The 24,876-nt window shown below is 38.6% G+C and overlaps 1 protein-coding gene across 1 annotated transcript in view; it reads right to left on the bottom strand.

Moving 5' to 3' along the window:
- Positions 1–1,910: 1,910 nt before the first annotated feature.
- Positions 1,911–24,876, bottom strand: part of MDN1 (midasin AAA ATPase 1) — a 102,174-nt gene continuing 79,208 nt past the window's right edge. Inside the window, exons 76-102 of the mRNA XM_069851305.1 lie at positions 24,605–24,731; positions 23,631–23,736; positions 22,502–22,617; positions 21,159–21,638; positions 20,384–20,610; positions 19,874–20,020; positions 19,512–19,684; positions 18,987–19,148; positions 18,729–18,870; positions 18,367–18,504; positions 17,248–17,414; positions 16,867–17,010; positions 16,015–16,147; positions 15,087–15,406; positions 14,684–14,845; positions 14,201–14,302; positions 13,808–14,009; positions 13,007–13,180; positions 11,747–11,904; positions 9,454–9,543; positions 8,408–8,523; positions 7,620–7,794; positions 6,924–6,997; positions 6,691–6,805; positions 5,765–5,828; positions 3,934–4,076; positions 1,911–2,913 (exon numbers count right to left, since the gene is read on the bottom strand). Coding sequence (XP_069707406.1) covers positions 2,725–2,913; positions 3,934–4,076; positions 5,765–5,828; positions 6,691–6,805; positions 6,924–6,997; positions 7,620–7,794; positions 8,408–8,523; positions 9,454–9,543; positions 11,747–11,904; positions 13,007–13,180; positions 13,808–14,009; positions 14,201–14,302; positions 14,684–14,845; positions 15,087–15,406; positions 16,015–16,147; positions 16,867–17,010; positions 17,248–17,414; positions 18,367–18,504; positions 18,729–18,870; positions 18,987–19,148; positions 19,512–19,684; positions 19,874–20,020; positions 20,384–20,610; positions 21,159–21,638; positions 22,502–22,617; positions 23,631–23,736; positions 24,605–24,731 — 4,346 coding nt within the window. The 3' untranslated portion in view covers positions 1,911–2,724. The remainder of the gene's footprint in view (positions 2,914–3,933; positions 4,077–5,764; positions 5,829–6,690; positions 6,806–6,923; positions 6,998–7,619; positions 7,795–8,407; positions 8,524–9,453; positions 9,544–11,746; positions 11,905–13,006; positions 13,181–13,807; positions 14,010–14,200; positions 14,303–14,683; positions 14,846–15,086; positions 15,407–16,014; positions 16,148–16,866; positions 17,011–17,247; positions 17,415–18,366; positions 18,505–18,728; positions 18,871–18,986; positions 19,149–19,511; positions 19,685–19,873; positions 20,021–20,383; positions 20,611–21,158; positions 21,639–22,501; positions 22,618–23,630; positions 23,737–24,604; positions 24,732–24,876) is intronic.

Genomic DNA, 24,876 nt, shown 5'->3' with positions numbered 1-24,876 from the left:
GAGCCAGCCTGCAGATAGAAAATGACAGTTAAGCCCTGCTTTTCCTTTCCATGGTACATACTCAGTGTCTCCTTGTAGCAAATTTAGTGCAAGCCCTTTATAATTATAGACAAAAGAAAACACTTCATTTGTTGTAAACATTTGAGGGACTTTTTACAAAGGCGTGTGATAGGACATGGGGCAGTGGGTATAAACTGGAGGGGGGGCAGATTTAGGCTAGACATATGGAGGAATTTCTTCACACTGAGGGCAGTGAGGCCCTGGCACAGGTTGCCCAGGGAAGCTGTGGCTGCCCCATCCCTGGAGGTGTTCAAGGCCAGGCTGGATGGGGCCTTGGGCAGCCTGGTCTGGTGGGAGGTGTCCCTGCCCATGGCAGGGGGGTTGGAACTGGATGATCTTTAGGGTCCCTTCCAATCCAAACTATTCTACAATTCTATCATTTGTGCAGTAAGCACTGCCAATGAAATTGTGCCTCAGATTCCAATGACATCCCCACAACAAAGTATAATTTATGCTGCAATTATATCCTTGCAACTTTCAGGAAAGGTTTTGAAAATAATTCATCCAAGTTTTCTATTACAAATACTCAGTACAAATCTACAATGGAAGTAGAATCTGGAGAATTACCTGATGAACTATACAGACCAACTTCCACACTTAAAATTTCCCAAAGCATCTAAGTATCTGTATACATGTATGGAGATCTTCACTGAAGAACCCTTGCAGGATATTGTATATAGTATCTGACATCTAAATTCTCATGGGATAGATTTCCTGTTTTCAGTTCTGAAAACAGTTCTCTTGTTTTCAGTTTCCTCAGTTTTAGTTCTTACCATGATTTAGCTGTGGCAAATCTATACAAGTATGAGAAACAGCTTTGCTGGGCCATTTCATACCTCTGAGTCTTGCCACTGCCCAGAAGGATGTTGAAGCTCTCGAATGAGTCCAGAGAAGAGCAACGAAGCTGGTGAGGGGGCTGGAGAGCAGGTCTTACGAGGAGTGGCTGAGAGAGCTAGGGTTGTTTAGCCTGGAGAAGAGGAGGCTGAGGGGAGACCTCATTGCTCTCTACAACTACCTGAAAGGAGGTTGTAGAGAGGAGGGAGCTGGCCGCTTCTCCCAAGGGACAGGGGACAGGACAAGAGGCAATGGCCTCAAGCTCTGCCAGGGGAGGTTCAGACTGGATATCAGGAAAAAATTTTTCACAGAAAGGGTCGTCAGGCACTGGCAGAGGCTGCCCAGGGAGGTGGTTGAGTCACCTTCCCTGGAGGTGTTTAAGGCACGGGTGGATGAGGTGCTGAGGGGCATGGTTTAGTGTTTGATAGGAATGGTTGGACTCGATGATCCGGTGGGTCTCTTCCAACCTGGTGATTCTATGATTTTATGATTCTATGATTCCATGGTTTAGCGATTGATGGGAATAGTTAGACTCAATGATCCAAGAGTTCTTTTCCAGCCTGGTGATTCTATGATTCTGTGCTGCATCTCAGAATGGCTACAGCAATACTTCAAATAAGGTTTGTCTATCTAGAAGCCAAGGAGAATGATGACATCTTCAGGAATTCATCCACCTTTCCAGACATCTTCTGATCAACGCCTTCACCACGCTTGAACGTGTTACTTTATATTTTTGTATGCGAATAAAATCTTCAAGTAGAGTTTAAACGAAAGGCATATAAACAAAGTTTACCATCAGATTTTCACCAAGAGAAGTCCAAATACTGGACCCCTTAATCAAAACTCTGTGCCTATTCCCATAAAAGGAGGATGAGTGTTAAAATTTACAAAACCCACAATATATTTTCATAGGAAAATTCATATTTGTGCACTGCTAGAGAATGCACAGCATTTCCATGTGGCAAATTTGGTTAATTTATTCAAGGTTTGATCAACTGAAAGAACAGACATCATAATTACAAACAGTGGTACCTCTTTTTATTAGTACAGACAATAGAAGATGCATAGTTTTTGCAATGAAAAATCATGTCCATGCTCTAAGACATCAGATTAAAGAAACGTCCTCAATGTCTGCCTTGGACAGAGGGGCAAACTTCACAGTGTAAACTGATAATACGGGGATCATCATATGGCGTTACTCTTAAAACTCCCTGTGGATATCATCAGACAAAAATCATCAATAATAGGATGTGTTCAACTGCAGAATAGTTTCAAGTATTCAGGTACCTTTTTTGGTTGTTTAAAACCATCTGCTTTCCCTGCTCACCCACTCCTTCCCGAACAGGCACCAGCCTGTGAAGTTAAGGAATAAGGAACTCCAGGCTAAACTTCACCCATGGGTGAAGTTAAGGAATGCTTTTTTGCAATACACCTGAAGTTGTTCTAATGCAGAAATGCCTTCCCAGAAGCAAGACCAATGGTTCTTATTGCAGTAGACAGTGGCAGGAATAGTTTTACCTTTGTGAACATTAGAAACACATTTTTTCAAAAAGTACTAAGTTATTAGAAGAGAAGTAGAAGAAAGTTTTACGTTATTTGTGGGAAAAGGCAATGAAAGAAGATGACAGTCTCACCATTGCATAATTGTCCTCTGACAAACGTGGGAGAATGCACCTAACCCATTTTGTTCTTACGCAGTCCGACTGCCAGAGAGCAGTTCCTGCACGTTAATCTTAGTTTGAAAGGGGCTTTATGAGCTCTCTGCTGAAATGCCATTTCCTATACTTCTGTGGTTTAGCAGCAATCAGGTACTGACTCTGTCTTTGAAGTCTATAAAGTGTCTGAGGCAGTCACCAGTTCAAACCACTGTCTGAGTGCATCACTGAGAGTTTCTGGAAGCGCGTTCACATCTCTAAGAATCATGTAGAATGGGAATGGGAATTCTTCCATGTAAGATCTGATTTCAGGCAGTTCTCCAGGTCCTTTGAATATAGGTACTTTAATGTCCAAAATGGAATCCTGTAAGAAAGAATTTACATTGCTAGTATACCACGTGAATATTTTACATGCCTTTGATACTATTATCCTATTTTTCAAATACTTACAATTCCCTGTTACATTTTAAGTTAGAGTTTTATGATGAAAAGCCATAAGTGTTCAATGGTAAATCAAATCAAAAGCTGAACAAAGCAGTTGAACGCTCTTATCCAAAAGTGGTCTTATCAAGAATTTATAGGCTAGAAGGGACTAAGCTTACGCTTCTGCAATACCAAATTCTGTAAATAAACCCTTTCTTTCTTTAGTGTTTTATGATTTGAGTTTACTGTTATCGCCTTACTTTCATACTTTTGATGCCTTCCTGGCACACTGTCATTTGTAATCTCTTTAGGGCTAAGAGTTCAATTTGATTAGTGCAGTAATCTAACAGAAAGCCATTCTTTAGCATATTTTATAATATTTCAACAAATACTACAAAGACAAAAATCAGATAAAACTCCAGCTGTGCTTCTTGTAAAGTAACTTCTTAGCTGCTCAGTGTAGCAGAAAATTAATAAAGCTTATAAAAAATGCATTTCAACACCCAGAATTTTTGTTCGACATTATAGCTAAGTTTCATCAGAACCCTGTAATAGTTTGTCAGAAAAAGAATTTTTAATTTTTCAACCACATAATTCAAAAGCTTAAGTTTGCTCACTTAATGCATTACAGAATCTCCTTGAAAAGCTCCTGGATGCTTCAACTCCCCAAACAAGGAAGTTAACAGTTTTCTTTCACAGCTACCAAATAGAGTGCCCAGCTTTCCCAATTAAGGCACTAAAAACTCTCGTATCTTCTGTCTAATATGTAATCTCCTACTGGCTCCAGCTGCCATATCAAATGGAGAGTTCTGTATCTGACAGATGTGAAAAACTGAAAGTGGTCTAAGTATCTTTGACCTCTGCAAAAGGGAAGATGGCTGTAAAACACTACAAAAGACAAGAAAGACTTCTGTTTGTCATTCGCTGCACCTGAACACTTCTTCCTCATTCACTCACTTACCCGGGAATTAGGATTGTCCAATACTACAAAAATAACGAAGATATTGGCATTCTGAGCTGCTTGAACTGCTGCTGTCACTCGTTCCTTGCCTTCCAAGAAAAGGCCTCTTCCATCAGATACTATCAAAAGCAGCTGCGCTGTTTCTGAGCACAAAGAACATTTTAAATTTCAGTAAGGTACAGTAATCCATTGTTAGTCCTCTGGGTATAATGGAAAAAAACCCAGAGTATCCCTAAGGAAATAAAGTCTCTACCAAATAGAATTCTGTGACTTAACACTAAGCTGCGGTTACGAGTGGGTCAAGAACAAAAGGTTTTTCCACTGTGTGAAATCATTTAAGCCAGGAGATTTTAACCCAGTTATTCTAAGTCCGTTATTACCATAATCAAGGAAAGATGAAAGGCATGGAAAATGCCTAACAAACTTAGTCATGGCCTTGTCTTTCATGCCTGTTAAGTGCCTAGGAGTTAAATATTAGCTGAATTATAAGAGACCAGCCACCAGACCACTACCTCATAGAGTTGCAGTGGCTGCAATAAAAGAGTCCAGACCTATTCCTCCAGAAGCAGGCATTTGTGGGAGCATCCATGTTAGTGTTTCAATTTAAATTACAACTGTGCTTTTGTAACGTGTTTCCCTGTTGCCCCCACTTTAATGAGCTTAGCTTCCATGAGAGAGCAATCCTGGACTACCCCAAAGGGGCTATTTTTGTAGGAAACTAAACCAGAAGAGGAACAGTCAAGGCAGTCCAACAGCCACAAGGCATTCAGCCCTTGTGTCCAGATGAGCCAGTCTGAACTAAACCTCCTGAAACACGGACATCGCAGATGCTGGGCTCCTCGGCACTGACCATTTTCAGGAAACGTGTCACACTGCCCCCAGAGTCAAGAGATCTATCCCTCTAAAGGGATATTTCTAATGAAGTAATGTATCTATCATCTTTTAATGAAATCATAGTAGTAACAGTCAGGAATGAAAGCCCTTCTCCTCCTGTTCTGAAGACAGGCCCCAAACATGACAGGGCTCATCTTCTTCCAAAAAGGGGCGATTACCCTACTGCCTTCTCTCTTGCCAGCTCCTGGATTCTCAGGAGCTGATTGCTGCTCCCTGGTTGCTTCTGCACCCCAGCCTAGTTCAATAGTACTGGATGCTGCTCTCCTTTGGAATATTCTGCCAGCCTGGCCACCCTGTGGCAAAGCGGCTGTGTACTACAAATTCCAGACTCTCCATTCTTTGGAGTACTTTAACAACAAAAACTTTAAGATACAGATGCTGCCATGACAAGCTTTTAACTAGCACAAAGCAGCCTTTTAGGCTAACTGTGGGTCAGCCACGAGGTAACAAGCATTCCAACTTTTCTAGGAAATTCAAGCAGCTCATGACGTAAACTCACACCATGTTGAAAGGCAGGTAGGAGGCAAACACTGTCCTGAGAACAGTGTGCTTCCGGATACCTACAGAAATCAAGCTCTCAAGCAAGAGCTGAAGGACGTAAGAAGTCAAGGTCACTAGGGAGCTGGACAATGCTCTGAAGCAGACAGTCTCTAGGACTTCAAACACAATCTGGAAAAATGATGTAAAGGGAGGCAGATAAGGCGTGCCTCTTAAAAAAGCCTTAAACAAAATTTCAGTGAAATATTGACAAATAAGAAAGAGGTGTCTTTTGGGTTTTTAACTAAATTTCAATCAAACGTTCCATCTGACAAAGCAAAGCCTTAACATGCCCGTGATGTCTCAGTGCTAGGAGTCTTTAGTGCAGAATACTGCTTCGTGACTGTAGTGAGCATTCTGCTGCCACGGCAACAAGTGTAGTAACAAAAAAAAAGCTCACCTGGATTAATGTTTTGAGACAACTGCTGTGCTGCAGCAAACATATTTGCTGATGATTCTAGAAACTGCAGAGGGAACAAAAAAGATTAAATTCTCTCATCATAACATAAATAAACTTAATAATTACTAAGTATTTTTGAACTACAGAATCTTCAGAAAAGCCTTCAATCTGGATTTAAAATTTTTCCAATGCTAACGAAGTCATCAGAAGTTGTTCAAGTGGTTAATTACATCATTAAAATATACATCCAATTTCTAGGTCGAACTTCTTTGGCTTCACATTGCAATATAAGTATCTAGTTAGATATTCTTCATTAAAATTAAGGATATCAACTGCTAAGTCCTCCCAGTTTTGGTATTTATAAGATTACTGTCAAGCTATCTGGGTGTCCTCATTTTCCTTTTAATATTAACACAAATCTTATTCAAGACTGGCAAGGTAAGACCGCAAAAGCCTTCCTAAAAGAAGAATGCCTCCTGGACAGCTGTAAAGTTCACTACAGAAAGTTATTTTCTTCAGGGATCAGTCAAATCTGACAAACTTACAGCCTGACAAACATACTTCCTCTTCCTTCTGCTACTACAGTGGAATCTATGGCATGAAAACCTCAACACCCACAAATTTTGATGGGATTTGGCAGTGGGGTAACTCAATAGCTTGTACCCAAAATACTGTTTAAGACCAAACAGAAATAGAGAAAGACGAACACTTAAAAGCGACATAAATCAGAACCAGAATTGAGAAATTGCTCTTAGCGATTACAGAATTGTGACCATTCTATCTCATTGTTATACTACCAGCGATCACACTCTCAAACATGAACAGCCAGTAAACGTTAAAAAGTAATCAGAAACCAGGAAGCTGTGGATGTCTTGCTTGGAGAAGATTTGCAAATCTGTTGCCCTAGTAGAAGCATTCTTGTGTACCTGGGCTATTTTTGTTTTCTTCTGCTGAAATTTGCAAAGACGCAATATCCGTGTCCCTGACTGGTCACTGAACTGTTCGTGGAAGGGGTGCAGCAGCTGAACAGTCTCTCCAAAGCTTTAGAAAACAAGAAAATTACCGTGTGAAGATGACTTTCAAGAAAAAAATGCCATGTAAAAATGGCACATTCTGCTCTGGTATTTTCAAGAAAAGTCAAGATTTCAAATAAACTCACCTACACACAGCGATTTGTCCCACTTCTAGAAGAGTCAGTGCATTTCCAATAACTGCCAGGGATTCATATGCAAGCTATTAAAGAAAAAAGTTACTTCAAAAATAAGATGCTCCCACAGCTCTGCATTAAATATGAAGAAAGTTACTGAAATTATTTTTCCTTGTCTAGTAAAATAATTAATCTTTTTTCCTGTCAGAGTTATGCAAAATAGTAACTGCAAGAAAGATAACACCAGTTCTACTTGAGAGCTTCACCTGACTGATTCAGAGACACCACCTGAGGCAGGCTAATGAAACAGAACACGAAAATTACTGTTTAGAACAAAGCACGTATTTTTAATAAATAAAACCCTTACAAATCAGCTATGGTGAACTAACATTTAATGCTCCAGTAAACTGCATAACTAAGCAGGTTTTGGCCTTCTGCAAGTTAGAAGAAATAATTTTCCAGTGGATACGTACACCTCTAATAAAATTAACATTTCCTCCTTTCAGCTGACTTTCACTGATCTTTTAGTAACAGACCTTAGGTATGAAGTGACCAGAGTTCAAGTGTGTGGACCAGACAAATAGCTGCTCTAGAATAATCAGTCAGGCTTTCCAACAGCCACCAGCTCCGTATGAAACATGTCAGCAACTGACATGCTCATCAGCAACAGGTAGTTTCTTCACATTTCTTCCATTCTTTTGTTTTTACCTGTTTAGAGTGATTGTCTATCATACTAGAGGAATCGTCAATAGCCAAGCAAATCTGGTACTGCCGTTTACTGGGCTTGGTTCTTCGCAACCAGATCTTATCTTTTCGGAACTGACTGGCAATATATGGAATCACTTTGCGCATGTTCAATCTCTTCCCTGTTCTGTAGTCTCCTCTGAAAGTTAATAAAAAGACATAATGATGGGAATGAGCAGCAAATACCTTATTCTGGAAATTCTGGCCCATGCAGTTTATGCAACAAAATAACATTTTGTAAAATACAATAAATATTAATATTAGAGCTACTCATTTTGGGTTTAGGTGTAGATAAAAAAAAAAATCTCACATTTCTAATGCAAGATAGTTATTCAGATTTTTTAAAAGGAACTCTTAAATCTATGTGCCTAAAACGGAAGGAGGACCAAGAATTCAGACCCCTCCACTTTCAAACAAAAAGAAAATCACTTAAGGTTAAAATCAACAAGGAACACTTTGACAATTAACAATCTTTGATTCAACAGTACTTCATGGGTGTAACTTGGTTTGATCAAACTGTTGCGCAGAAGAAAAAATATGAGGCAGTATCCTTAGGATGGGTCTCTACTATTACATCATGTATGTATTTCATAAGATAACCTAGTGTTCCCATACAGAAATAAAATGGATGCAGCTGCAAACACAAATAATTAGTATAAAACAAGAACATAAAGTTGCAGTTGTACAGAGGTTAATGCCCTCCAAAACCAGGAATTAAAAGAAACTATAAGCCTCAGAAAGACACAACTTACTTCAATTTGGCTGCCTGAGTGGGTTCCAGTATCAGCCTCAGCTGTTCACAAAGCTGCTGTGACAGGGGAGCTGTCAGTACTAAATACCTCTGCCACAATTGCGCTGCTTCCTTCTCCTAAAGCATTATACAACACGAAAAAATACAATTGAATTATGAAAATAAAACAAAGTTGGGAAGCAGTTCCTGAAGAAAGAAAGCAAACCTCACGGTACCAACGGGAAGGCAGAAGGTGACTACCAGCTGTAACTGTGAGGGTGTCTTATGAGCAGTCTATAAAGATGAATATTTGAATTCCACTTAGGATTCACCTTGTTGCTATAAAGCTGCGATGTGCAATGACTGTTCCTCTAGGAGTATGCAAAGCAGCTTTTGTATCGCTGTTGATAAAGGAAAACCCTGTAACAGCTAGCATCTGATAGTTGGTATTACAGCAAGGCAAGCCTTAACATCTACTAGGTTCTCTACTGGCTGCCAAAGATTGTTTTACTTATATTAATTAAAATTCAGCAAAATTGTTAAGCCCCTACACTGCCAATTTCATTCAGGAATTATTTCCAAACATGGTTTACACTTCAGGACTAGGATAGTCAGACCAAGTATCACGTTCTGGTTCTGCTGTTGGTTAGATCAAACTCCACCACTGCAACCGACTGAGACAGCTTCTGTCCACCGATATTTTGTGAAAGTGGTGTCCAGCACTTAACTGCAGGTGGCAACTCAAAATGGAGGGAGCTTGACAGGAATGAGAAAAATGTTTCTAACTATGCAAGTTTTACAAGTTATTATCAGCAGAATAACCTCCTACAAACAGCACACAACACGTTCATAACAAGATCTGAAATCCTGCTTTAAGAATAATGTTTTCTTTTTTTCCCAGAAGTTAAATGTAACAACAAAAGCAGCATCTAAATCACGTGACTTTTAATATTTAAATTCCAGCCTGCTTGGCTTCCTCAGTGCTTCAGCAATTAAACAGGACGAAATAATGTGATTTGCTGAATTTTAATGGAAATTACAGTTTTATACTAAAACAAGGTTACAAACCTCATCTGGAGTTCCAGCCTGCTGTGTCTGCCAAGCTTCCAGTTGCCTTTCAAGTTCCTTTCTTAGCTCTTCAGGATCTCTAATGATGTGCTAGAAGTGTAGTTATGAAATTTATGAGACAAAAAAATAAGATCACATGTCTGGTGATCCCCAAACTATTAGCAAACTATGAAAAAGTAAAAATGCATTTTTCTTATTTTTTTAAGACACAAACACCTGAAAAAAAATGAAATTATTTTATATCTCTATTATTTTAATAGCTTCCACGTACAGGAAGGATAAATACCTCCCCACAGATACCTATGCCTGTGACATGACCAACAAAACCGGGAACACCTATGATAGAGACACTGGAAGTAATCAAATACAAACCTTCAAGATAATTCAGTGAAATGATCTCAAACACCAGATCTAATGACACTATAATGAAGATCAAACTGTTGAATACAACCTATCTAGTATCTTCAAGAAATATAAAATGCTTCACTTAGTTGTTTTTTTAAAAAAAGCTTAATTCAAACCACTTAAAAGAATTGAATGACATCTGCCTCTCTACCAGCAAACAGTATTTCATAGAATTGTAAGATTGGAGAAGACCTTTGAGATCATCAACTCCAACTGTACTTGTCCACTATTAAATCATGTCCTCAAGCACTTCATCTACCTGCCTTTTAAACACCTCCAGGGATGGTGACTCAACCACCTCCCTGGGTAGCCTCTGCCAGTGCCTGATAAACCCTTCTGTGAAGAAATTTTTCCTAATGTCCACTCTAAACTTCCCCTGACGCAGCTTGAGGCCATTCCGTCTTGTCCTCTCCCGTCACTTGGGAGAAGAGACCAACACCCACCTCTCTGCAACTTCCTTTCAGGTAGTTGTAGAGAGCAATAACGTCTCCCCTCAGTCTCCTTTCCTCCGGGCTAAACAACCCCAGTTCCCTCAGCCGCTCCTTGTTCTCCTGTCCCTTCACCAGTTTCATCGCTCTTCTCTGGACTCACTCCAGGACTTCAATGTCTTTCTTATATTGAGGGGCCCAAAACCAAACACAGTATTCGAGGTGCGGCCTCAATTTAATAAGCCGTTCTGTTAACAGTCATCCAAACTTTATTACACTTCTTCAGGTTTTACTGTGCTTTCAGTGACACCTTCTGTCCTTATTTGTAAAACTCTTAATTCAGCCAAACAGTACTGCATGGTCTGTGTAACCTTCTGGTCACCTACTGCAAGTTTAAGGAAGGGAGGAAGAAAGTACACGAAGGGAGCTTTTTCCCTGTTCCTTTTGCTGAAAGATGAGAACTCACACTTTCCCACTCAGTGAATTTTCTCCTTTCCTCTTTAATGGGTGATGCAAGAGCTCCCCCTCCTGGTTCAGGTTTTGCATGTCAATTGGGAAAAACCCCAACCAACCACAACAACCAGCAGGTGTCTGTTCTGACAAGAGAACACCTTGCATTCAGCAGTGCTTTTACAAAGAGCTGCCACATTCTGCATTACGACGGAAATATCAGATATATCTGACATATGAACCTTTCCATGGTGTGTAGAAACAGTGAAACGTGGGCCACAAAGCCTGTACTCAGGACACAGTATTATAAGCATGACAGGTCAGTTCGAAGAACAGACACTGAAAATACCCTTACTTTATCAACAGGTTATCCACCACTGACTGCTTTCATGCCGTAGCAATTTACGGTAAAATCTGCTTTTTCTAGCTAATAGTTTGCACTGGGAAACTATGACTGCTCCATGAAGCTCTAGGATTTTCTAAGCTATGATAATATTTTCTGAATTGAGACACTCATAAGAGGCTCACGAAGTTCTATAACATTGGCAATCAGGTTTTTTTTTGAGAAAGCAACGCATCATGATGACTTAGCTGAGGTAAATTCTTTGTGCACAATAGTATTTTAGGGTCATCAATGCCTAGCACTCTCATTGCTCTGAACCCTTTTATTGGTTTCAGGTCACACACCATTGCTCATGGCTTTCCACTCCACCTAAGAATTTGATCAGCAGATTTATCTGAACAAAACAGTTTCGTGACAGTTAGAAAAACGGAATTTCTTTTTTTAGAAGAGCAAGGATGGAGAAGAATCATAATTTTGAAGTCATTCAGCTGTACATACAACAGTTTCTTGTATGTTGCTTTTCATTTTCCCAGTAAGAACAGCAAGCTACTAAATTGTCTGAATGAAAGTAACTAAACTTTTGCATTCACAGAGTTTCACAAATTTGGATCAAACAAAAATCTGTTTCTGCTACTGCAGTTGTAAGAAGACACATTAGGTATCATACCTGGGGAGTGTCCATCAAAAACTGATGGGCTGTATGTATGGTTGAGTCCTTGCTTCTCTCTGGCTTCTCTTCAGGCACCTTTGGTAGTTTTTCTGTGGCAGAGTCACTGACATCCTCCAAGTCAAGAGTCTGGACCTCTGGTTCCCTTTCACCTGGTCCTACAATCACGAAGCTGATTACTGACCTTGTGAAACACACTTAAGACATAATTTATCTCAACTCTTCTAGAAAGCATCTCATGTGCTTTGTAGTGCAAACCCAGACATTATTTTAAAAGAAATACACAAAGTTTAAGAAAATCAATTCTAGGAAGAAGATGAATGCAATACCTTGCAACTCATTGGAATAGACAAATATGCATTTCCTTATGTGAACTGTTTTTGTCTCTCAACTTTCTTGTTAAATGAACAAAATATTAGTGAATAGATCTTTAACATCTGAAAATTCTCTAACTACATTTTTTTTAAGTTTCATAGCCTCCCTGACAGAGTGACAGGAGGGACAAAAGGGATTTGAGACCATTCAGAAAATCATCATTTAAAAAAAATCATGGCAATCTTAGATCATTTTTTACTCTCTGCTTTTGCAATGGAACACATTCCTGTAAATCAAAGATTTTTTTATTCCAGTACCTGAAGGGGCTAAAAGAAAGCTGGGGAGGGACTTGTTACAAGAGCACGTAGTCATAGGATGAGGAGGAACAGCTTTAAACTGAAAGGGGGTAGATTTAAATCAGGCATTGGGAAGAAATTCTTCATGATGAGGAGGGTGGTGAGGCCCTGGCACAGGTTGCCCAGAAAGCTGTGGCTGCCCCATCCCTGGAGGTGTTCAAGGCCAGGTTGGATGGGGCCTTGGGCAGCCTCGTCCAGCGGGAGGAGGCCCGGCGTATGCCAGGGGGGTTGGAACTGAATGATCTTTAAGGTCCCTTCTAACCCAAACCATTCTGTGATTCCATTTAATTAAGCAAACTGTCATGGTGTCTAATAGTGGGAAATTGTTTGCTTTTCCTTCTTAAAGTAGTGGATAGAGAATAGAGACCATTAACTTGAAAGAAAGAGGCAAATCCCTCTGCCATTCAACCTACATAGCAAAGGCTAATGCTGGTTACTAAGAAGGAGTACGAATATTGGTGCAGAAAAGTCAATTAAGACCAGATGTTTTAGTCTTATAAAATGTATACATATCCATTACATGCAAATGTAAAGACCTCCATATGAAAATGCACATCAGTGTACGTTTAGAATGTTTAAGTTAATATACCAGGAGTTTTAGTGGCAGTAGACTTATTTTTTTCTGGCTTCAGCTCCTCTGTGTCTACTGCTGTGAGATCCTCATCGTTCTGCATTTCTGTCTCCATAGCTGCATCTTCAGAATCTTCCTCTTCCTTTTCTTCAAGAGGCATAGCAGGTTTCTCCTGCTCCTTGCTAGCTACATCTGTACGAAGGCAACAATACTTACAGTAAGGGAAAAGAAGAAGAAAAAGTAGTCAAGTTGCAAAAAAAAGTTGCATTCTGAGGCCACTGGATATCAGCTTTAATGAACTTCAGGAGGGATTTGATTGTCTCAAACCTCAGTTTTATCTTTCACCATACTTTGCCATGTTACGTCAATGACCTACTGCCCTTAAAACCTAATTTACAGACTAAGAAAAACCGATTAATTTAATTAAATCTATATTAGAGGTATATTTTTAAAGACATCACTTTGTTCGATACTGAATAAAGAACATGTGTTATCATAAATATCTTGCATGAGCAGGAGCAGTTTGGGCTTCAAAATAATTTAAGCAACATTTGGAGAAAATGGATTTTAAGTATGTCTAGTGAACTAAGACCTATTTTTATGAGTCAATTCAGTATTTCAAAAATGTTATCATTAGTTTGAACCCGATTGCCAAAGAGTAGCATGTGTCGTAGTAAAGTGGTGAAATATCTTAACTAAAGCAAGAGTTGTTAAACGCAAATTTAAAAAACATACTGGGGAAAAAATACTGTAAATGGGAGAACTTCCAAGATTTGTTTCTGCAATGGCAACTCTTTATGCCCAGAAATATCACCGTACCGTACGTCTGTGCATCGTAGTACTCAGAGCCCTGTTTAATATGTTCAAATGCATCAGCCTCCTCCACGCTTTCTTTAGACTGAGTTGCATCTTCCTTTGCTTCACTGCTAGATTCAATAGTTCTCAGTCGTTTGTTGATACGTTCATTGTGATCTCCCATTGAGCGCTCATTGTCTGCCTGACCGGGTTTCCTCTTGAAACTCTGAAAAAAGAAAAAAACTAACAAATTAACACTGAACTTCAAGCAAGGTGCAAACCAAAAACCAATCAGAACAAGAACGAACAACGGTTTTAACAAGGAGAAACTGAGTCCTGCCTAGTTGCTGGTTAATATTAAGACATTAGAATTTAAAAACAAACAAAAAGCCAACAAACTGAAAAGAAGAGATGAACCTGGGTATTTTTTCTGCTTTGCTTCTGAGAAGCCATCCGGGCCATACGTGTGGAGTCATGGCCTTCTGATTGGTTTGCACTTGAAGCTCCACTTCCGTATTCCTAAGAGACCAAAAAAGTTACAATGGTAATTGAAACAGTATTTAGCAACTGTTGTAGACAAACCTGAGGGGTTAAACTGCAATGCTGTGCTGCTGCCTTCTATTGTGAATGCTGAACGGCTCACAATTACGAGTATTATTCTCGTGGGGAGCCATCAACACAGTTCTGCAGCTCAACAATTAGCCCAAACCTGCCATGCAGTTTTCACTGCTAAGAAGGTAACTATGCAGTCTTCAGTTCTTTTCAGTGAATTTACAACTGTCGTTCTAAAAATTCAGTCTCAGACACAGTTCTTAAAAATATAACAGCAATTCCTTGATTGTATATTGAAAACATTCACAAGTCCAGTATTTTTAACTAGGACTCTTCTATGTAATTTACCTCTTTAGACTGGTCTCTTTCTGAAGCTTCTCCTGCCAGCTCAACAGCACTGTCACTCTGCAGGTTTTCTTGCCCAGTCTGCCCTTGTGTTTCATGCTCCATTCTTTCCTCAGCCTCAGGGATCTCTTCATCCATCTCTGAATTATCTTTACCCTCTTCTTCCTGAAATAACATCAGTTTATTTTATCGTTCTAAAAACATCAGGAGAAGGAAGACCAAGGAGGTAACAGGAATACAGACAACAATTAAACTGATGTATTTCTATATACACACCTCTGTTATCTTGAAGATTCTCAACAACATTACACCTACTTGATGTCAAATCCATTTCAGAGCATCACAGAATGCATCCACTTCTTAAGTCTCGTACACACAACAAAACCAGACTTTAATTTATTTCTACCTGAGGTTGAAGGCCTTGGTCAGCAGCAGGGATTCCCTGATCTTCAGCAGATTCATTCTTTTCCTCATCAGGTGGTTGCGACTCTTCCTCTTCTGCTTCTGCTGCATCCTCAGTATTCCTTGCATCTTCTTGATCATCAGCATCTTTGTCCCCTTCATCTTCCCTCTCCTCTTTATCTTCAGAAATGCCTTCTTCAGCTGGTTCTGCATCTTGATCATCTTTTCCCTCCTCACCATTATCCTCTTCATTCTGTTCTTCTGTCTTCTCTGCCTCATTTAAATCAACAGGTTTCTCATCTACTTCAAAAGCATTCTCTTCTTCTGGATTAAAAAAATTAGAAAGGTATAAAAAGCTTTCATTGATGTACAGAGACACTGAATGTTACAGATATTTGGAATAAAACCACTCAGCCTATCAAGACCATCTTCAAGAAAATATTGAGACTTCTATATATATAGAATTTGTGATTTTTCTCTAACATAACTTCTTGAAGTCACAGTGGTTTGTAACTAACAATATACCAGGATTAATTCCTCTTAATTTCCTTTATCCTAGTATTCTTGAGCATCAGTTCACTTACAAGTACAAATGCTCCAAACATCAGAAAAAACCGAGACCACAAAAACAACTAGACAATGAAACCAGGAGCTCCTAGCATAAATTATTGTTTCACTGGAATAACATAAGAAAACCTGCTCTACAGTGTGTGTGAAAGGGAGGTAAAGGAAACTCCTGTAATGCCGAGTTCTCACCTGGCCTGCATCTTTAATATTTTTATACACAAAAGTTATTTTGCAGCTTCTTGTTATACAGAATCCTACCACCACCTCTATTATTTCTATAAAGAAAAAGAGCTCGTTGCCTGATTGTTCCTCCCTATTCCATTTGGCTTTCATCTAGGAATCCACGGAGAGATTTTCAGCTCTACCTTCACCCTCTTCCTCCTCATCGCTCTTCTCATTCTCCAGGTTCAAATTATCAGGAAGGTCCAAAGGTTCGACTTCAGGCTGCTTTTCTTGCTGTCCATGATAAGGATCTACTTCATTCTCATCATATTCACGCTATCAGCAAAAGAATGGGAGAGGGGGGAAAGGAAATAAAAGGTATGTGATAAGTGGGGGGAAAGGCAAAGATAGGAATAAGATATTATTGAATTCTCTAGCACACGAATATTGGATACAATCTGATCAGTTAAAAATCAGTTTTCAGTGGTACACATCCTTATGTACAAAGAGCAAAACCCACCAATTTCAGCAAAAGCAAAGAATTGCTACTTCTCCAAAACAGCATTTTTTAGTGCTCAGAGCCCAGCTTTGCTAGCTGAAAAGATTCTGAATGGAATCTGTGCCCTTGCAGATAAAGGCGTTACTGAATACTATGCAGAATCTTCAAGTTTACTGCATACAGAAGTACTTTCAGTATTTTTGGGATGAGTCCCCCTCATTTTCTGTATTCACTCTGTTTCTGTTGCTAAACACAGCAGAACAAGAACTTTTAAGCTTTGTCCATTAAAACATCAATTCAGTGTAAAGCCTGTTTCAGCAGCCATTACAAGTTCAGGTTAGTGCAAAGAAAAATTCTTTCCAGATTATGGATCAGAAAATATACATATAATACATTGAATACAAAATGGTTTACTTTTAGCTCTAAAAGGAACTAACTCTTATTTAATAGTGAAACACACTCATAAAAAGCTTTTCAAATTTCCAAAAACATGGGATGTGAGCAACAGAGTATGGTTTAACAGCAAAATACTCTACATAGGCCAAATAATTTTTACCTCATCAATTTGTTCATGGATTTTCTCTTTATTTTCACTGTCATCTTCTTGTTGCTCTCTTTGATCATCCTTCGGAGGCTGTTTTTTATTATCCTTGTTTCCTGTGCCCAAATTGTCATCTTTTGCAACAAGCTCTGAATCCTCCTATTAACCAACAGATTCAAAAGAAACTCAATTATGCTACCTGCTTCTCAAAGTCTGAGTGATATGACATCATCTCCTACAGAAAAACTGACAACACTAAGTAACCTGTAATATACTCTAATTATCCCTTTCCAAGACCAGGAGCTATGCAAGAGACTTTACAGTTCTATGTCACATCAAGTTAACACAGTTTAATTCCTTTGACATGCCTTTTCCCCCTGCCCCTTTTCTCTTTACCTCATCCATTCCTGGTCCAGTTTCTTCTGTTTTACTACTGGCATTGTCATCATCATCATCTTCATCACCCCAGAGCCTCTCATCCAGTTTATCATCAGCTTCAGCATTACCAAGATCACCCATCTGCTTATCCAGCTCCTCCTCTTCCTCTGAATTTTCATCATTTTCTGTGTTCAGTTCAGAAAGTGTTTCAGTAGAGAAGAGATAAAAGCTAACTTTTTTGTTGAGTTCAGAAACAAGCAATGACACTTTAACCTCAATTTCATTACCCTATGAAGTTATTTGAAAGATGGGGAAACACACACATGCTCTAACACCCAGAAGAACAAGGTCCTAATTATGTGGTTCAGAGTGTTCTGTTGGACATAGGGACACACACCACGTTATCTCCCTCAGACTAACAAGTCCCAGGTGCAAAACCTGGATGATTTAAACTCTCTGTCTCCCCTACTCTCTCTCTCCTTCATTATCAAAATATTTTAGTATTACTGGGAGGGGAAAGGTCCATTCCACTTTGTCTGTTTGTGAGTTTTATTTCCTTTCTTGTGCAGCTGAACTTACTTGTGCACTTTGGCAAAGATTTGAATGTAGATTAACACTACTGTAATTTGTAAGCCACATTAGTTTCATGTTCAAACTGTTACCACGCTTTAAAATGAAGAACTGCTACCTTTTGCGTGACCAGCAACTTGAATGAATCTACCAAACGCTGCTTTTTTTCCATTTTAAAAAGGTAAATTCTTTTAATTCTTTTAAAGTCAGCAATAGCTTTGTTAGTCACGTTTTGGAGTTAACTACAGCCATATTCTCAAGTGCTCTGGTGATCTTCAACAGCTCCAGAAAGTCGGTGACTGATTTTAAAATGATTCTATAGGTCAGCTCACAACTGGAAGAAAAGTATTGGCTCCCTCATTCCAAAATGACCACAGTGACAGAGAACAGCATTTTCTTTGTACACTTCTTTGCATTCGTATTAATACTTCTTAGTTTCCATATACAAATAGCACTAATTTTTTATCAATGGCTTTTCAGTGTAGGCTTCATTAAAGAAAAGTATCAACCATTATTGGACTGATCTGTAATCTTTCTTATAAATTTGCCATAGTGGAAGGACCAAACCTTTTTCCTCCTGTTCTCCATCATGCAGTTTTCCGTCAAAGTCTTCTGACATTTCAATTGCATTGTCTTCTCCTTCAATGTCTGGTTTAGAATCTTGATCTTCTTTCTCTTTCTCTTCACCCTTTCGAAAATTGTCTTCTATCTGAATTATTGGTAAAGCAAAAAATTACAATGGATCTTGCCTTTGTAATGCAGCTTAAAGTACCACAACAATATTTTTAAGCTTATATACAAAGATAAAAGCCAACCTAAACAACAGTTTCAAAGCAATTCCGTATTTCTTTTACGCAAAACATGTATAACATGGATTTCAAGAGTTCTTTTCAGTTTTACTTGGATTAAACAAGAACAACCCCAAATACTTGCCTGATCTTCACTTTCTATTTTGTCGCTCACATCCTTCTTGCCTTCCCCATCTCCAATGCCACCATCCTCGTAATCATGAAACTGTGTTGCTCCCTCTCCAGCTTCATCTTCAAGTAATTCTTTTGGTAGACAAAACCCCTACAAAGGCAAACAATCTCAAAACTTTCTGGACTAGTAAGTACATCTTTCAGCTCAGTTTATACTTAAGACTTTTGCAGACATTAAATACATCCTTACCATTATCTCTAACTCACCTTCTGGGCAAGCTCTGTAAAAATGCTAGTTAGAACAGAAAGCAACTTCCCAGTACTCCTGTGAGACGCCAGTGAAACAGTGAGGTAGAAGAGGAGAAGGTCTGAATACTTGCAGAGCATGGGCTTTAGACGCACCAACAAATAGCAGGACTGGTTGAAGATCTGCAGTTAAAACCAAAGAACAGCTGTCAAGCATGATTTTGTACATGAGATGCACCTCAGAGGGTGATGATAGAGACTGAGAACAAACGCTTAAACCAGAAATATCAGTAAGCAAGTTTAAATAAAATTCCTAAGGTTTGCAGAGCTTCTTCTACATTTTCACTAAAATTTTCCCTTCTTACTAAAGGAACATCTAGCTTTTGCACTGCAGAAGAGAACTTTTATTTGACCATAAATTCTTACATGCTTCCCATTCTAAGGTATTGGGACAATAAGAAGCAATGTGTGTTTAACCACCAAAGTCCATAATTCAAAATCTTTTGAGATCCCGAAGTAAAAAACTCTTGAGAAGAACAACTTTACCTTATGTTTGTCTGAAGTGCAATCCTCCCCGTAAGATTTCAGATTCTCCAGGAGTTCTGAAACCGCTGAAACTGCTTTCTGCACGTGCAAGGAATCCAAATCAGCAGAGAGATCTTCATCCAAAAGCTTAGTTACATGTCCTGCTTTAATCACATCAAATGAGGCTGCATCCTCTTTTTTGGAAATAGAGAAAAAAAATACAGAAATCAAGTCAGCTGTTCTAGCATTCTAGCTTGTTAAATGTTTAAATAGACAACTTCTATTAAAATTGTGTACTGGTACCTCTGCAAGACACAGTTTAAGGAATTTTTAGGTTTGCATTGTTTAAGCTCCCCTCCCCCCCAGTAAATCAACAAACTTACCATTTTCCTCTGGAGATTTTTCTTCCTCTTTTCCATCTTCCTGTTTTCTCTCAACCAAACACTGGATGGCATACAGAACAATACGGATAACAGTTTCCACTTTTGCGGAGAAGTGGTCCACGAACTCTTCATCTGACTGTTGATTTCCTTTTGAACCATAACACAGACAGTTTTATAGAGAAATAAATTAAACTACGGGTTTCTACATTTCCCCTATGCAGGAAGCATGGTAAGCGCTACGCAATTTATACCACATAGTTTTACTAAAATCTCCTCACTGATCCTCATCTATAACTATGGTTTAAGATCTGTGATCAACAGTGACTAAGCGGGGAAAAAAGAATTACTGTACAACTTAAGCCTGGATTAATTTTAGAAGTTTGAATTTAATCAAGTGTTTCAGGAAATCCAAATGAACACAGAAGCATCTTCTGAAATAACTGACCTAATGAATTCTTATACAGTTATCTAAAGATAATTACAAAATGAGCAGAGAAGAATTGTCCTTACCACTGCAATTTGACATCGAAGCAAGAAGCTGTGTTCTCCAGGCTATGAAGTCTGCAGATGTATCGTTAATAATTTCTTGTATGTACTTCAAGCTGTTAATTAGGGCCTTCTGGCTCAGAGCTTCCCTGTCTTCCCCGTTTGGAAGAAACAGGGACTCTATGCCTTGCAATTGAGCTGACACTTCCAGCAAACAACTCATAGCTGATGTGCAAATTTCAAAATCTCTCCTGCAACAAGAAATACCATAATACTAAAAGAAGAATGAACATTTCAAATTAAGATTAAGCCTTTTCTTGGGGCAGCAATAAGGGGAAGGCAGTGGATCTCCATCTTTATTTAGTAAGAGTTCAACAACAAGCACATGTGGCACTTACACTGTTAGAAGAGAACAGAAAATGAGAGGAATATGTATTGTTGTCATTGTTATTACTGAACAGACAACCGTGTTCTTTTAAAATAAAAATTTCTTCAGTAAAATTACATTTAAAATTCACCTCATTAACTAAGGAGCAATGAGGATGAAATCCCAGCAGACCAAAACCAAACAGAGAAGCTGAGATGAACTGCTCTTTTTACTGACTTACCAGTGCAGTGGGAGAAAACATACACCAGTTTAAAAAGCCAGGCACTACATTTTGCAAAAAAACCTAATAGATACAAGCATCAAGAGGACCTGAACATACTTTTGAAGATATGCATATGCCAACACTTTCAAAATGACTTCACACATCTTACGTGAACATACAGAGATGCAATTTTATACACATACACTCACCAGGAATAAAACAAGGTCTCAGATGACTGTCGTCTTATTTTATTCACTTCTGCTTTCATTGTCTTCACATTTGCCAGCATCGCAGTCAACTGTGTAGATACCTGCAGCCATAACTGATCTTTATTCCGCATCTTACACCCAGGAGGCAGCTGCTCAGTTGCTACTGGAGTCAAGTAATTTAGCTCTGAGGGAATCAGATCAGGTATTCCCACAAAAACATTTCGCAGTTCAGGTCCTGAACTCTGAATAATGTTTGCTTTGACATCTGTCCTTTCATTGTCACAGCACTTCGTTAACTCTTCTTTTGGGCAGCACTGTATGAACCAAGACAGCTCCTCGAGAACCATCACACACTGCATGGAAAGTTGCTGCAGTTTGTCAGTCCAGTGTTGAATACTGTCTTGAGGTGGAAATGCTACATTATATTCTCTGTCAGCAGTCAATCTAGAATCTATCTCTTGTATACAATTCAGGAGGTTCCTGGTTAAGAAGAAACAGGAAAAAGTTACAACTGACGAATTTTGTTAGACTTTCCTTTGAAAAGCTCAGTCTTTAAAGTTCATCCTGCAACTGTAAAGTTGGGGGGTTGTGTTATGGGCTTTTGTTTGTTTTCTCAGGGATTTTTGGTTTGTTTTCCCAAGTTTCCTAAGGTTAACAGAGCTTGCACCACTCATGCCCAGTCGAGGTATCCTTCCCTGTGCAAAGAAAACATCTCCTGACTCAACTTAAAAAAGTTTTACGGATCACAATAGTGAAGAGCACAAATATGCAGATCAGTTTGCAATGAAACTGATAAAAAACTAAGTGAAAAAGTCACATCAAGTGAGAAAGATTTGCTATCCACTTTTCCTTTTATAGCTTTGGCACAAGACCTAGAATTTCCCACCTTTCTACAATTTCTATGTGTAAGCTGTTGAGGTTTTCTGATATTGGCTCAAAGTGCCACTCAGATCATTTATTTGCTCTAAATCAAATCAACAACTTGAACTGAGCCAAAAGTTAATTTAGGCCAATACCAAATAAGAGAAATTTAACAATCTATATGTTTAACTTAGAAATGAACTACAGTAATTATTTCATGGTGTTCATGTATGCATAGTTTTTTTCCCAAATAATTTTGATTCCAAAATAGTGGCTACAATGACAGGATAAACAATACCAAAACCCCCTTATTTGCCCCTCCTTTCCCCCTTTATATCCAGGCTCAATTAACAGCAGGAAAGGAATAGGAAAGTAGGGTGAAGAATTTTATTTTCTTGTACCTTATTTTCCATTTTTATTGAACCGAATTGTTTACTGTCAAACTCTTTGCCAACACTTAAATGTTGGAAAATGCAAAATACCTCAGTAAGATCCACTGTTCTGTCAAGGCAGTAAGAGACCGTCTCTGTTTGACAAGCATCTGCATGAGGTGTGCTGTGAAACCTTTGCATCGTTCAATGCTACCTAGTCCAATATCCTAAAGCAAATACACAGAAACAGTGGGAGGGAACAGTTAGATAAATCAGCAGTCAACAACATTCTTTGCGCCTCCATTTCATTTGATTTCATTTCATTGGGCAGGCTGAAAGGTTATCGTTTAAATGAACAATTTTTAAAACGCAGACAAAAAAATCTTCATTTTTCTTCAACTTCTACGTATCCTGTATAAAAATTTGCCTTTCATGTAGCTTCTGCAACAACAGTCATTAAATTGCACTCCCCGGTAAAGCCACCGTAGATTTTGGTCATCATTTACAGAGATAAAAGCCTGAATTTTTACATTCATGACCATTGCTAAAATCTACTTTCACAATTTTCATTAGAAAAGATCCTATTTTAAAGTTTGAAACATATTCAAAACACAGAGCAAAGCTTATCTCAGCTGTGTTGCGTTATTTACATCACTGCCAGCTGTGGCAATTATCAAAATCATGTTTTAGAACAACAAGTGAAGCACAGCAAAAAAAGGAGCACCTGGAAAACACCTTTTTTCCTGGAATAGTGGAAAAGTGGTAGTGATTTGGCAGAACACTATTTTCTTCTACTGATTTTAGACTAATTTTTAAGAAATGAAATATACTGGCACTTTGTGTTAGACACAGGCTCCAGTTACGTCCAGTTATAAACCTCAGCTGATTTTTTCATGAGCAAAAACTATGCCTGGTTTTGTTTTCCTATCAAACTTTGATTGAGCATTTCAGGAGTTTCCTTCATGCACAAAAAGCAGTAATTTGGGATCTGTTGGGATGAAAGAAGGTGCACATAACAGATTAAATCTAACTTAGCTCACTAAATTGATATTTTCAGTCATAAAATAACAGGTTTTTAAATTTTGCATTTACTGATTTGCTGCAAAATACCCTATTTTTTGTCAAATTACAGAACACAGTAAAAAGCTGATGCAAGATAACGTTACTAGAGAATTTCAGTCCAGGCTGGTAAACTTAAGTCAACAGAAGTAAAATTTCAATTTTTACTTAGATGTTTTACCTTGGCGGGTGCTAATAACGCAGTCTGAAGTCTGGAGTGGCGTGCAAGTGACCGATAGAAGTATTTCTGGCACCCATCCCAGGCAGAAGAAATCTCTGTCAGCAACCTAATAGAGCAAAAAGTCTGGTTTTAGGAAAATAAATTCAAAAAAATAATTTTAGCAGCTTAACACACTGGAAGCAGGCAGCTCTTCAACTGTACAGAACTGCTTGCAATTTTTTATTTTGCAACTGCAATGATGTAATTTCTCATTTTCTCCACAAGTATTCTAGTTAAGAAGACAATTAACTTTTAAAATAAACCCTAATGAAACCCTACACAATATTAGCAAAAGCTCTATCCTTGAATATTATTTTACACTTAAACAGTGGGTATTTTTCATACAGCTAAATCCAGTTTTATTTTGGCCTTGACAAAAGATACCATAACCTAAAACCTTACACCTGAGGAGGACAGTAACCATCTTATCTAATTGATAAAAATCACTGCCAGAAAAACATCGAAACATCTAACAGAACATCTTTTCTTTAGGGAGATGCCCACTTTGAATTCTATGTATTTTCTCCTGAAATATTCCTTTAGTCAATGAAGAAAAAAATAATTAAGTGATCTCTGTAAATTACAACTCATCTTCAATGAAATCCTTAGCAGTCTGTATTCTAATAAGATGCTAGGAAAGCATCCCAGGAAGGCTGGGTGGTGGAATGTTAATTGAAATAGAATTCACAGCAACAATGAAACTGAGGGTGGAATTGTCGAAAGTGCAAATTAAAAAACCCCTCCGAGTTGCAGGTGCCACTACAACACGTATGGGATTCTTAAACTGAGAAGTTATGCCGGGGGAGAGAAAGACGCACCTAAAAACCTAAGGCTATTACATTCTAGAAATCCTAGCGCAAATTTGCATGCAATAAATTCTATATATTACAGATGCAAGTAATAGAATCTAAGGATTAGAAATATTGTGCACATACGTGGCATCCAGCTCATGTGCAGAGCCCACTACACCTAGTGCAGTACTTATGTCCAGTGGATGGAGGTAGAGTAGCTCATTGTAGTCTTTTGAACGGCACCAAGCAAGACCTTTCCGGTACGACAAACCTGGAATGGGAATACACATTCTTTTATGCCCTCATTCTTTTATATGAAAAAAGTCACTCATACAGTTGGTATTAAGATGAGTCCAGAGAAGAGCAACAAAGCTGGTGAGGGGGCTGGAGAGCAGGTCTTACGAGGAGTGGCTGAG

The sequence above is a fragment of the Phaenicophaeus curvirostris genome, chromosome 2 (assembly GCF_032191515.1).
Source record: "Phaenicophaeus curvirostris isolate KB17595 chromosome 2, BPBGC_Pcur_1.0, whole genome shotgun sequence".
In the NCBI taxonomy this organism is placed as follows: Eukaryota; Metazoa; Chordata; class Aves; order Cuculiformes; family Cuculidae; genus Phaenicophaeus; species Phaenicophaeus curvirostris.
Note: the sequence above shows the minus strand (reverse complement) of the source record. Positions and strands in the feature narration are given on the sequence as shown.